Below are 12947 nucleotides of genomic sequence, written 5' to 3'. Positions count from 1 at the left end.
ACATTGAGATGACATAGTCATCAAGATGACAGTCAAATCGCCACTGTGACCTGTGGACTTCACATGCTATGGACAGCATGGCCCTCCCATGCCCTGTTCTGGCTGCTTCTGGAAAGTTCTAGAAAGGTCTGTCCTCCCTGTCTAGGCTATCTTCTAGAAGGCCACCCTCCTTTCTTCCCAGTCCAGAGACAAGTCAATGTTATGAACACCCAATCTCTCTGTGGTTTGAGGCGCATGCTTACATACTTGTACGCATCTCTGTGTGTCACCAGGCACAGGTTGGTATAGAGATGTCTGGGAGCAGAGGGGCAGGCGAGGAAGAAGGACGTTGGCTTTGTGGCACTGCCTCTTTAAAGGTAATGACATCACAAGGCTGTGGAAGGCTGTGGAAGGCTGTGGAAGGCTGTGGAAGGCCAGGCAGTGTGGAACTTCGTGGCCTTAGGCTGTTTCTGTGGGGGTCTTCGGGCTCTGTTATTTCCACCTCCATGGGGCCACAGGCCCACATGTGAGCACTTGACACCATGGCAGAGGGTAGTGAGCTGATGAGCAGGCTCATGAGTGAGAACGCAGACCTGAAGAAGCAGGTGCGCCTCCTGAAGGAGAACCAGATGCTGAAGAGACTGCTCAGTGAGAGTTGCCAGGAGAGCTGTAGCCGAGGGAGCCGGGACCTGCTCTATCCTAAGGTCCCTACCTACCCTGAGACCTGCTCCCCCGGGAATGGAGGTGAGGTGCAGGGTTAGCTACGACAGGGGAGCTCTACCTGTGAAGGGTCGTAGGGTTTAGATAGGCTGGCAGATATGCCGGGTGGTAAGCACTGTCATTTGGCTTAAACCAAGCAGGGTGTGATCACATGGCTCGGGGCCTGCTGAGGTCATTTCTGTTTTTTTGGGGGTTGGCTGGGAGGTTTCATCCCCACCTTTGCTTTGTAGCAGCTTATCCTATACAGTCTTATCTTGCAGAGGTGCAGGTGTATCTACTGATTGAGCTAAGCTGACATTCCTTTGCCATCAGTTGAAATAGTCACTTGGTTGAACCTGGCTTCAGGAGAGGGGTGTGACACCCACCCCAGAGGGAGATCCTGATATCCACTCTTGGGTGTCAGTAGGTGGCAAAGCCTATCGTGCCACCACCTGATCACTAAATAGTTTCGGCTCAAACGGTAGCTTTTTTTTTTTTTCCAGAGTGGGGGTTGTGGGGGTTGGGGGAGAAACATGAGTGGGGCTGGTGACCAATTTCTGCAATAGTGCGATTTGGGATATGGTTGGTGGATATGACTTAGGACTTTGACTGGAATGTGGTGTGGACAGAGTCCCTCTTCCAATCTCTGATGTCTGAGAACTCTAGCTGACCCCGTGGGTTCAATTTCCTGAAGGATGAGATTGCGGTTCATATCACCTGACCAGAATGGGAGGCTAGAGAGACGTTCCAACTTACCAAGTCCTTAAGGGGACAAACAACCCGATGGTAAACTGGATTTGGCCAGGCTGTAGCCCACTCCTGTAGGATGTCTTTGAGGTTAGCTTAAAACTTGTAAGGGAGACTTTGAGAACCTGCCTTTGGTGTAATGGTCACTCGGGGTTGTCTCGGTGTCTGTCCTCTGATCACACTCAGCACTGAGAATGTGTTTTGTAGCCTATTGGAGTCTGGTAGGCATGAAGCCTACCAGAGGGGTCCTTCACATCTCCACCGCTGAGTCTCAAGGGAAACCTTGAAGAAGGAGCTTGGTTATATAGGGGGTCCTCACAAGGAGCCAGAGTCGGGGATGGAGACAGAGCTGCTGCCCAAGCTGCCGAGAAAGCAATGTTTGTTGGAGGGGCTGTGCCCACACAGCTGGGTCACATGTGACATCCTATAGCGAATGTGTGATGTTTGTAATATGATGTGTTGTGGTGGTCATATAAACACGCGTCCCCACGTCTCATGGCCGCTAACCACTGTCAGAGACTGACAAACCCCATGCCACCTGACCGAGTTCCAAGGGCGTTGAGGGAGGGGTCAATCTCTAGTCTTGCACTTGTACATGTGACATGCCATTTTCTCAGAACGATTTGTTGAAGAGATTCTCTTTTTTCAGAATTTTTAAGTTTTGGTTGATGGGCCCACTTTGGTTTTCTGTTTCTTACTGAGCCGTTGGACACTGGTTCCAAGAGAATGTCATTCACGTTTCTAGTTGGTGTACAGCTGTACACATAAACCTCTTTGGTGCTTTGAAGGGTAAATGGATAGGCAGGCCCTCAATGATGATGGGTCTTACAAGGGCAGACAGGGAGGTGTAGCATCTTGCTAGCAAGCCGTTATGCTTTTTTCTTATAAAACACTTTTGGGGCAGAGCAGTGGCCCCTGCCTATGTACGTTTTAAGGTATGATTTTTTGATAGACTCTAAAAACACTTTCTCAAGTACGCTCACTTTCTTGCTAAGAGGACAAGCTCTAGGTAGATAAGAACTTCCCAAGTCAAAGGATGGATAGACAAGTGACGTTGATGAGGGCTGTGAAAAACAAGAGGGTCAAACATGCACACGCCTGAGCTTAGGTGTGGCTGTGGGAAGGCTCCAACGAAAGCAAGGAAGCACATGCTGACCACACATGCTGACCGCACATGCTGACCGCAACAAATAGCCTTTTTTTTTAGTACTGGGCTTTGACCTAAGGGCCTAAGCCCATCTAAGCAAGTGTCCTACGACTGAGCCACCACCCCGAGCCATAGCTTTACTTTTGTGGTGAAACGAGGTGGAAAGTCGTGGGCCGGGCTCGTGGGTCAGCGACCAGAGGAACCAGGTCATTCACAGGTGGCTGGATACGGGATACGGGTAAATCTGAAAAAAAAAAAAATTTACGTTTGCAGAAAAACGTATAGGATGGTGCCGTTTGTGATGAATTTGGAAAGCGCGTAGACATCACTCGAGTGAATGGTGGTTGCGAGCACACCAAGGCCCGAATGCTTACTGTTGAGTTTGTGAAGCAGGGAGGGGCTCCCTCTATCTCCAGGTGAAATGCCAGGGAGAAGAGGGAGGGGCACACCTCTGGTAGTTTGCATCCACAAATCCCATGCTTCCTGATGTGTCTCTGTGAGTATCTCCAGTCAGACTTATTGTCCTTTTTTTCACCCCAGGTCCAGATTTTGGAAGGTTTGCCAGTGTCTCTGACACACCACCCCAGCTACAGACATCCTCTCTGGAGGACCTGCTATGCTCACACGCCCCGCTCTCCAGTGAGGACGACGCTTCCCCAGGCTGTGCAACTACCTCTCAGATGCCTTTCAAGTCCTTCCTCAGCCCTCCAGAACTACACGCACGAATCGCTGACAGGAAGCTGACCCCACTCCTGAGTCCCTTGCAGGACTCCCTGGCTGACAAAACCCTGCTTGAGCCCAGGGAAATCTCGCGACCTAAGAAGGTGTGCTTCTCGGAGAGTAACCTGCCCACTGGGGATAGGAGCAGGAGGACCTATTACCTCAATGGTATGGTACACAGAGGTGGCCCCGGGTGGGAAAACCACATTTCAGAGACCTGACTGTGACTAGCTTCTCCAGTGGGGAAGAGTGGGGAGGGGCGCTAGGGTACGCCTGGGTCCAGAATTAGGTCTGTTTGGCCTTTTGAAAAAGAAAAATGGTTGCCGGGCAGTGGTGGCGCACGCCTTTAATCCCAGCGCTTGGGAGGCAGAGGTAGGCAGATTTCTGAGTTCAAGGCCAGCCTGGTCTACAGAGTGAGTTCCAGGACAGCCAGGGCTACACAGAAAAACCCTGTCTCGAAAAACCAAAAAAAAAAAAAAAGAAAAAAAAAGAAAAAGAAAAATGGAAATGCTAGCCCATTCTCAATATTTAGCTGAAAAAGATATCTCTTCATGTGGTTCCACATCTAAGTCATTTTTGGGTTTATGTTCTTTGGATATTGTCTCCAGGTCTGAGAGTTTCCCACTGTTTACTGTTTGGCTGGGGACAGGGTGAAACTTGAACATTGTCAAGTAGAATTTCCTGATAGTTTTCTTTGGTCGTTTGTGCTTTTTGTGTCTACTTTGGGAACTCTCTGTTAAGCCCAAAGTTATAGACGCTCTTTAACTTTTTAGAAGTTTCATAGCTAAAGCTTTTGGATTTAGGCCTCTGACTAGGGACAAGAGTTTGGGGTTTTGTCTGTAGTATGAGGTTTGCATGTAGAAGTTACTCCAGCACCAACACTTGAAAAGATGGTTCTTCCTCATGGCATGACCTTAGTGTCTTATCAAAAGCCGGTCCTCTTCCTACTTGTGGAGCCCTGTGGTCTCAGATCCAAGCAGAAAGTGGTTGATTACTCCTATAAAAATCATGCTATTGTGGTATCATGGGCACATCCTGCTTGGCAGGCAGTATTAAAGCATTTCCACTGCTGGGTAAGAGGGGTGATTTTCTCCTAGCAAATTTTCATAGCACTTTCTACCCCTATAAAAACTGCCAGCATCAGGGCAGCTTCCAGCTTGATTCTCATTCCTGGGCTTTTAATACCCACAACTTTGGAAAATGAGTAAGAAAGAAACACATCGGAAGGCATAACACTTTCACTAGCCAAGACAGTTGTATTTATAGATTAGAAGACTTAATATTGTTTAACGGTCAATATTAATAATAACCAATAGATCATTGCAACTCTTATCAATTCTAGCTAGTTTCTCTATGAAAAAGTAAACAGAACCTTATTTTTATAATGAAATAGACAGGACCCAGGACAGGTAAAAAACAGCTTTTAAAAAGTGAACAAAGAGCCAGGCAGTAGGGAGGCAGAGGCAGGCGGATTTCTGAGTTCGAGGCCAGCCTGGTCTACAGAGTGAGTTCCAGGACAGCCAGGGCTACACAGAGAGACCCTGTCTTGAAAAACCAAAAAGAAAAAAAAAAGTGAACAAAAGACTCATACTTTCCAATCCTAAATTTACTGTAAAGCTACAGCAATCGAGACCGTCATAGGAGTCATTGTGGGATAGACATACGTGTCAGTGGGAGATATGAGCCAGCAGCAAGCTCATGCGTTTAGAGTGTTGCTAAGACAATTCAGTGGAGGGAGGACACTGGGGGTGTACATACAAAGAAGGAAGTCGGGCTGTCCCTCATGTCATATGTAAAAATCAACTAAGCATATGAAAATGCCTGAGAAATCTAAGAATCTCCAAACACACAAGACTTAAAGGCACAGTGTTCAGTCTTCATTGCCTTGGCAATGGGTTTCTAGGTATGATACCCAAAACCTGTGCAACCACCAAAGATAGATACACCAAACTCCTTTGCCCAATGAAAAATCTCCCAGGCTTGAAGGAACATCAAGAAAAGAAAAGTCACTGTAGGAAATATTTGTAAATCATGTATTGGTATAAGGATAGTTCTAGAGTTTATAAGGACTCTTGTAGGATGTGGTAGCTCAGTTTTATAATCTCAGGTCATAGGAAGTTGTGGCAGGAGGATCACCTTGAGTTCCAAGTCAGCCTGGGCTATATAATGATTCCTAGGCCAGCCTGGGCTACAGAGTATGACCCTGTCTGAAAAACAAATAAACTAACTAAAACACAACAAAACCCCATTTGCATTCCATAGTTGGTTTTGGTTTTTCGAGACAGGGTTTCTCTGTGTAGCCCTGGCTGTCCAGGAACTCACTCTGTAGACCAGGCTGGCCTCAAACTCAGAAATTCACCTGCCTCTGCCTCCCAAGTGCTGGGATTAAAGGTATGCACCACCACTGCCCAGCCATATAATTATTTTTATTGTTACTTCATAACTATAACTTTCCTAACGTTATGAATCGCAGTATGACTATCTGATATGCAGGATCTCTCATATGCGACCCCTGTGGAAGGGTTGTTTGACCTACAGGTTGAGAACCGTTGGCTTAGCTGATGGAGACAAAAGAATCTCTAGTTTTAGACCAGCTTGGGCTGCACTGCAAGACTGTCTGTAAAAGATGTGCAGAGGGTTTGGGCAGAATGGCCAATATGCATCGTTAACAGTGTAAGGAGAGCCCCAAGGGGGTTCCGTGCCCCATCTCCATCGGCTGTAAAACAGCAGGAAAAGGGATCTTCTTTGAGCACGGATGGGAACACAAGATAGGACAGCTGACTGAGGTAGAGAGTCTGGCATATCCTCAAAAGATCATAAAGTTACGACCCAGAAACCCTAGGGAATGAAAACATCTGTTCACACAGAAACTTTGACACAGGCGTCCATCACGGCTTCATTCATAATACTCCAAAGAGGCAAGCAATACAAACACCCGTCAACGGACGAGCAGATGAATAAAATGTTGCTTGTTTATCTGCTGGGGTATCTTTCAAATGGCAATAGAGATAATGAAGTGCTGGCTTGCAAAGGTGGATCCTGAAGAGGTTATGCTAACTGGATGATGTCAGACGTAGAAGGGTGCCCACTGTGTAGCTCCAACTATGTGACATGCCCGTCTTTGATAAATCCACGAGAGGAGTAGTTGCAGGGGCTGGAGATTGAAAAGCGATTGGGAATAGAACGGCATTTGCTTGCTTTGGGGGGTCTTGGAAACTTCCGGAAAGAGATAGTGGTGATGGCTGTGCGGCTCTCTGTGTATAATAGTGATCATAGAGTCTGCTGCTTGAAAGAGGAAGGGCTTTTATAGTGTGTGAGTTGCATTCTGATAAGGAGTTTCCAATTGGCTGGGCAATCAGGTGACCCCAGCCTCAGCTGTACTGGATTCCGAGGGTCACTCAAAGGGTTCTCATGCAGATGAACCGTCTGTTCCAAAGTTAAGAAATGAAAGCAGGTTGCACATCTGAGGGCTGTTGGCTTAGCTGCTGCTGGCTTTCTATGCTGGGAAGGACATTACCTGTTATGAGGGCTACTGTCTTTGAGAAAGATATCTCTTCTTCTAAGTAGTTAAGCCAAGGTCACAGAGAATAGCAAAGTTCAGCCTCTATACTGGTCTATGCCTACTGGTTGTTTTCCCTAGAAGATGATGGGGAGAATATAGATCTGTAGGTACCAAAAACTCAAAGTCCTTCTGCCACCTGGGACTCTGCAGGAGGGCAGGAGATGTGTCCTCAGCCTCTCTGCACTGACTGGCATTGTCAGTGCTTCTGAAAGCACACTTGAGAGAGGCTGGTCCTGCAAGGGAAATACTAGCTGACGCTACTTCCAAATGCCCAGCTACATAGACCAACGGCCTGGCTTCTTGTCTGTCCTGTTCCCTACTCTGTGAGCCCAAGTTGGGGTTCCTGTTTTCCCTGTCTATCCAAGCTTCTTCCTGGTTGTCTCACTTACTGGTACTCACAGTAGTGCATGCTTTTCAGCACGCTAATGTCCTGGTCAGTGTGTATCCCTGGCTCAGGGCTTGATACTTGTTGAACAACTGTTTGACCAAGGTCATATAGGCAGAGCTAGCCCTGGAGCGTGTCCCCATGATGGTAAGGAGGATAACAAATCATTCTGGATCACCCCCCCCCCCCCCCACTAAAAGCTCAAGGTCACAAGGCACCGCCAGCAGGGATGAGGGTCCAGTGTTCACATCTCTATACAGCTATCAGTGCCTTGCATGTGAGTGCTGAGCTGCCATAATGCACACAGGGCCTGGAGTTCCTGAGCCATGTAGCACTATTCATACAGTGTTGAAGCCTCTGCGTCAGACCCATAGGACCTCCCCAAACTGACATCCTGTCCGGGGGTGTGAGTCTCGGGTCTTGCCTAGGTGTTAGTCTGCTGGCCTATGTTTTCTGTCAGGATGGAAGTGTGCAGCTGAGGGGTGATGCCTCTAAATGAGCACAGCATGTGGGGTGTAGCATGTGGGGTGTAGCATGTGGGGTGTAGCATGTGGGGTGTAGCATGTGGGGCGTAGGATGCGGGGTTCCCTGGGCTAAGTCACCTGTGCTGCCGTCCTGTGCTCTGTAATGTGGAAATTGAACTGAGAGGGACTGTCCAGCTTACATTCATCTGAGTGTGAGTGGTCAACAAGGCCCTGTAGATATAGCAGTGTTTTCTACAGGTCTTCTAAATTCAGATGAGGTTCATTTTCTAAAGAGCACGAGGTTTTGAAAGGATATGGATATGTACTATATTGTTTGATGATGACTTCTATTATACCAGAAGCTGTTGTGTGGAGAGGGGTTATTTGGGGACCGTTTTTAGGGGGATTCAGGGTAGTCCTGAGAAGTTTAAGAAGAAGAATAAGAAGAGCATCTTCAGTAAGTCTGTCATCCTCTCCATAGCCATGGGCGAGATAGAGTTGATACTGAACTGTCAGACATCAGCCCGCCTTTGGTGGCAATGTTGTAGACCGGATGAGTCTGGCTCTTTCCAGAGCCAGGCTGTGATGTCCCCGCTGTCCTCAGAGAAGGCTGAGTTGGTGGGGTGGCAGAGCAGCATCTGAGAACAACAGGGGAGAGCCCCACTCTCTCTGGATAGACTTGGGTATCATCCTTCCCAAGGGACTCACTATCTTCTGCAGGTTCACATGGCTTTTGGCTTCTCAGACAGAGAGGGAGCTGTGTGTCCAGGTCCCAGGAAAACACGCTGAGAGCAAACAGAGAGGGATGGTCCCCCTCTACGGCTCCAAATACCTCAGTTTTTTTAAAAAAAGATTTTCCTATATTCTGGCAATGGGGAGGCGAAGGTACCTTGGTACCTTGAAATGGTCAGGATGGTACCTGTCTTACCCAGAGATCCAGAGTTTTGCGGGTGCTGAGAAGGATGGCCGCATCGTTGGAGAGATCGCATTCCAGCTTGACCGGCGTATCCTGGCCTATGTGTTCCCAGGGGTGACTCGCCTCTATGGTTTCACAGTGTCCAATATCCCTGAGAAGATCAAGCAGGTACGCTTTATTGCCCCAGCTCAGGGCTGGTACTTGGGACAGGCACATCCTGGTATTGGCAAGTCCTTGCAGACACCTGACTCTTCTCGGGTCCAAGTGTAACCTTCCCCTTCCCTACAAGGGACAAGGGCTCATCCTTCTGAAGTGCGGAAGGGGATAAGGGCGTCCAGTTCTCCCCTAAGCCTCCAAGTCTGCCTTTCCCACCTACCTCCTAGAGTCAGGGGCTTTTCTGACCCGGTGCCTCGTTTCCTCTGCTCTGTGTCCCTTAGACGTCTATCAAGTCCCTAGACGGCTCCGTGGATGAGAAGAAGCTGCGGGAGCTGACGCATCGCTATCTGACACTGACCGCAAGGCTGGAGAAGCTGGGCTACAGCCGCGAGGTACACCCGGTGTTTAGTGAGTTTCTCATCAATACCTACGGCATCCTGAAGCAGCGTCCGGATTTGCGGGCTAACCCACTGCACAGCAGCCCGGCTGCACTGCGCAAGCTCGTCATTGACATTGTCCCGCCCAAGTTCCTGGGTGACTCCCTGCTACTGCTGAATTGCCTGTGTGAACTCTCCAAGGAGGACAGTAAACCACTCTTTGCCTGGTGAGCCGCTCGCCTCACCCTTCCGGCAATAAATGTGTTTGTTCCAAACCCGGGGGCCACCCGCGTCCTCCCGCATGGAAAGCTGTCTGCCCAGCTACAGTGGGGAGAGGCCTCCTCCATGTCTGCGCTTGCCCAGGGCATCCAGCAGCCCGGGCTACGCACAGCCACCGGGCACCTGTTGCCTTATTAAAAGCTTATTTATTTGTTTGCCTTACCTCTGGCTCTTTGAGGGCGTGGTGAGGTGTCTTGGTCTCTGCTGGCCTGCAAGAGCTGTGGGTAGGTGTTTTTGAGCCGAACCTGGGGCTCAGCCGCTGCCCAGGCTGAATGCTGCAACTCCTTCTTAGCACAGCATCCTTGAAAGCCTCAGTCCCCGCGCCCTCCCCCCCCCCCCCCCCCCACGAAAGGACCAGTAAGTCCTCTTTCAATTTGGGTGTTCCCGAATGCAGAGCTGGAGGCAAGAAGGTCATGGAACCAGCAGAGCCTATCAGAATGGAAACACAGATCTTCGGTCAAAGTTGGGGACTTTGGACTGTGACCGCAGATGGCCTGTCTGTTTGGCCTGTATGATTGCGCACGTGCTGGGCCCCCGGATAAGTTCTGTGGAACAGGAGTTATGGAAGCCGCAGCAACATAGGGAAGGGGCCACTAAGAGATGATGGGGCTTAGTTCTTGGGACCCAGGAGGCCTGTTCTTCTTGGACATTGACCAGAGTGGTAAGGTTACTGTGACTTCACACCAATTCCGACCCCACGGTACCTCCCTATGTGCACATACAGAGCTCCAGAGGCAGCGCTACAACAAAGGGACTGAACCTTCCGTGAATCAGTGGGCTTGAGACTGGGGATCCAGACACAACGACCCAGAGTGGTATGACACTTGGCAACTTTGAGACCAGAGGTGGTTCAGGTAGTGCAGGTAGCTACCCCAAGCTGGTTCCTGTGCTATCTCTTGAGTTCTGAGTAGGACCTCTGTCTAGGTCCAAATTGTTAGAGCCAGAAAACTGAGTAACATCCTTGAGGGACCCCTCTCTGCTTGGTATAGTTGTTCAGTTCCGAGATGCCTATCTGTTGAAGGGAGTGCCGAGTCCCGGTGAAGGGAGAGGACCAAACCTGATACCAGAGGATGGGGCTAGCCAACCTGGAGTTCCCTAAGCCCCTTGAGAGGGTCTGGTTCAGTGTTGCTGTCATCAGTGTCCCCCTTTCGGAGTCATCATTGGGGTGATTAAAGTGAGACAGAGCATGACCACATCCATATAGAATGCAATAGGAGCTGTCAGACCACAGGCCTGTAGCTGTGTCTGTTGTCCTAGCCACTTCTCTTCGGAAGACAGCAACTGGTTGCTTCCTGCAAGCATGAGGTAAGGAATAAGGGTAAATCTATATGTAGATTTGTTTCCTCAGGTAGGGCAGGCTGAGGACATGGAGTGAGAGGAAACAGTGTTGCTCGCAGTTCGAGTAGGAAGCCTCTTGTGCTGCTGCACAGGGCTGTGGGGGATGGGCAGGATGCTTCTAAGGTGAGAGAGGAAAAGGAGGAGGAGGAGGAGGGAGAGGAGGAGGAGGAAAAGGAGGAGGAGGGAGAGGAAGAAGAGGAAGAGGAGGAGGAGGAGGAGGGAGGAGGAGGAGGGAGGAGGAAGAGGGTAGGTAAACATGAACAAGAATAGGAGAGTGTAACTTGGAGATGCTTGGACCATGATAGAGGAGGTTGTCTCTACTGACTAAGTGCCTTGCCCTGTATGCTTTGGAGGGCAGATCCTTGGCTTGGGGAGAACTGAATAAAGAAGTAAGCTTTGAGTTGTTCCTCTGTGGCATAACAGAGATGTGTTTATACACCAGGAGTTGCTAGCTCACAGTAGAAAGATTGTGGCTGTTGTTTTTCTAAATAGCAAGGCATCCAAGGTGTCATGGTGTCATAAAAGAATAAACAGAAATGAGCACAAAATTACTCAAAAGTAACCCTGGGGAGCAGGAGGGACAGAGTGATTTGGATCCCCAGGCTTCAGGGTCTGAAGAATCTGGCTCTTGGACTTGACTGTGAGCCTCTGTGTTAGTCAGCTTTCTGTCTCTGGTGGCATAATATCCGAGAAAGTCAGTTTAGTGAGGAAGGATTTATTTAGCTCCTATGCAGAGGTTTCAGGCCGTGCTTGGCTGGCTTGGTTGTTTCTGGGGCTAGGATGGCATGAGATATCCTGATAAGCTGGTCATTTCAGTGTCCAGGAAACAAAGAACGCAGTCATGAGACAATTATACCCTGATCGAGGGCAAACTCACTCCTAGTGATTTACCTCTTCCAACCAGACCCTGATCCCCGCCCACGCAGTTCAATAAGAACTCATCAATGGCCTAATCCATCCATGAGAACGGAGTCCTCATGACCCAGTCATGTTCCCAAAGCCCTTTCTCTTCACATCGCTATTGTTGGGACCAAGCTTTCAATAATGAGTTTTTGGAGAACATTCCAAACTCAATCCCAGAGAACATTGGTGTATTGGTGTCCCCAAGCTTTTGAGCTCAGCTCTGCATGGTCCCAGGCTGTTGTGTGTCCACTTGACTATGCTCTGTGCATATGGTGGGCACAGGCTTGGGAGTGTGCTTAGAGATTAGGGCCTCAGCTCCTCTCAGGTTGTGGTGTTTGGTGTGTTGTTTAGAAGGCTTGTGAGTTGTTCCTCTGTGTCTGTATGTGTGTGTGTGTGTTTCAGGCAAACTTTGATAGTGGTATAATTGGCCGAGTCCCTTGGAGGTGAGTACAGGTTTGAGGACTGGTTACCTGTAGCCCCATTCCACATTGAAGGGGTGGAGTCATGTGTCACCTGCCCAGGGCCAATGCCTGCATAAATGAATGATTTGGGATGCTTCTGCATGGGCAATTTGTCATTTACCTATGGACTCCTGGATATCTGCTCTGCATTTGTGCCTGGGCCCAGCACTTCACTTCTGGTTGTTCAACTTTGTGATAAATTCAATGGTTCTTAGTCTTTCCAGATGGCCACAAGGAAGACTGAGTCTCTATGTCCACATGAATCCCTTCACCCGGGCCCAGCAATGCTGTGGGGAGGTATATCTTGACACTCTGATATTAAAGGCTTTGTGGAGTAGGGGGCCTCTTTGTGAAGTATGTGGTTAATGAAGGCACCTGAGAAGGGTGCCATCTCTAGGACAGGGATGTTCGTGTGTGTCCAGGACTGTCATAAGATCTGTGGATCACGTATGGAAGGGACCCACCTGTCTCTACCTAGAATTTGTAAGAACTGGAAGAAGGCATCTGGGAGTTGGAGCCGTGAGCTGGATCTTGCCATTCTCAGGCAGCTGGGGCTATAAATTATAAGGGGTTTTGGCTCTAGAGTTCTTCATCTGCCTGCCCTTGGGAGCTCAATACCACACAGCAACAGCATACACAACAGCATCACCAGTCACACTCTCACACTGACTACCATGTGTCCACTCACGTCTACACCCTCCCCAACACCCATACATTCATGCAGCATCAATGCAAACACATGTATGCTCACTCAAATTTATATGTATATGTATGTGTATGCATATATGTATGTGTGCATGTGTATATGTATGTA

General features: G+C 49.0%; 1 protein-coding gene and 1 long non-coding RNA gene across 3 annotated transcripts; one reads left to right on the top strand and one right to left on the bottom strand.

Annotated features, from left to right (window-relative positions):
• The first annotated feature begins 425 nt into the window (after positions 1 to 425).
• Positions 426 to 9593, top strand: Spatc1l (spermatogenesis and centriole associated 1 like). Of its 2 annotated transcripts, XM_028773982.1 has the most exons (4): positions 426 to 723; positions 3113 to 3460; positions 8636 to 8787; positions 9057 to 9593. In XM_028773982.1, exons 1-4 carry the CDS (start codon positions 522 to 524, stop codon positions 9381 to 9383), a joined length of 1029 nt encoding a protein of 342 aa, XP_028629815.1. In that variant the 5' UTR covers positions 426 to 521; the 3' UTR covers positions 9384 to 9593. The 2 variants fall into 2 exon arrangements, with proteins under 2 accessions (XP_028629815.1, XP_028629816.1); XM_028773983.1 differs by lacking the exon at positions 9057 to 9593 and having other exon boundaries at positions 522 to 723; positions 3113 to 3396; positions 8636 to 8737.
• Positions 8006 to 9731, bottom strand: LOC114626553. The gene is made up of 3 exons (XR_003712254.1): positions 9595 to 9731; positions 8632 to 8770; positions 8006 to 8488 (listed from the first exon to the last, which is right to left on the bottom strand). It is a non-coding gene; the product is annotated as an uncharacterized LOC114626553 (long non-coding RNA).
• Positions 9732 to 12947: the final 3216 nt, after the last annotated feature.

Source organism: Grammomys surdaster, unplaced genomic scaffold (genome assembly GCF_004785775.1).
Source record: "Grammomys surdaster isolate TR1022 unplaced genomic scaffold, NIH_TR_1.0 237, whole genome shotgun sequence".
Lineage (NCBI taxonomy): Eukaryota > Metazoa > Chordata > Mammalia > Rodentia > Muridae > Grammomys > Grammomys surdaster.
Note: the sequence above shows the minus strand (reverse complement) of the source record. Positions and strands in the feature narration are given on the sequence as shown.

Bases quoted from the DNA above. Each gene is read 5' to 3' on its own strand.
- Spatc1l (XM_028773982.1), top strand. From the start codon at position 522: ATGGCAGAGGGTAGTGAGCTGATGAGCAGGCTCATGAGTGAGAACGCA. The intron at 724-3,112 runs GTGAGGTGCAGG...TTTTCACCCCAG, and splicing joins CTGCTCCCCCGGGAATGGAG to GTCCAGATTTTGGAAGGTTT. The intron at 3,461-8,635 runs GTATGGTACACA...TGTCTTACCCAG, and splicing joins GAGGACCTATTACCTCAATG to AGATCCAGAGTTTTGCGGGT.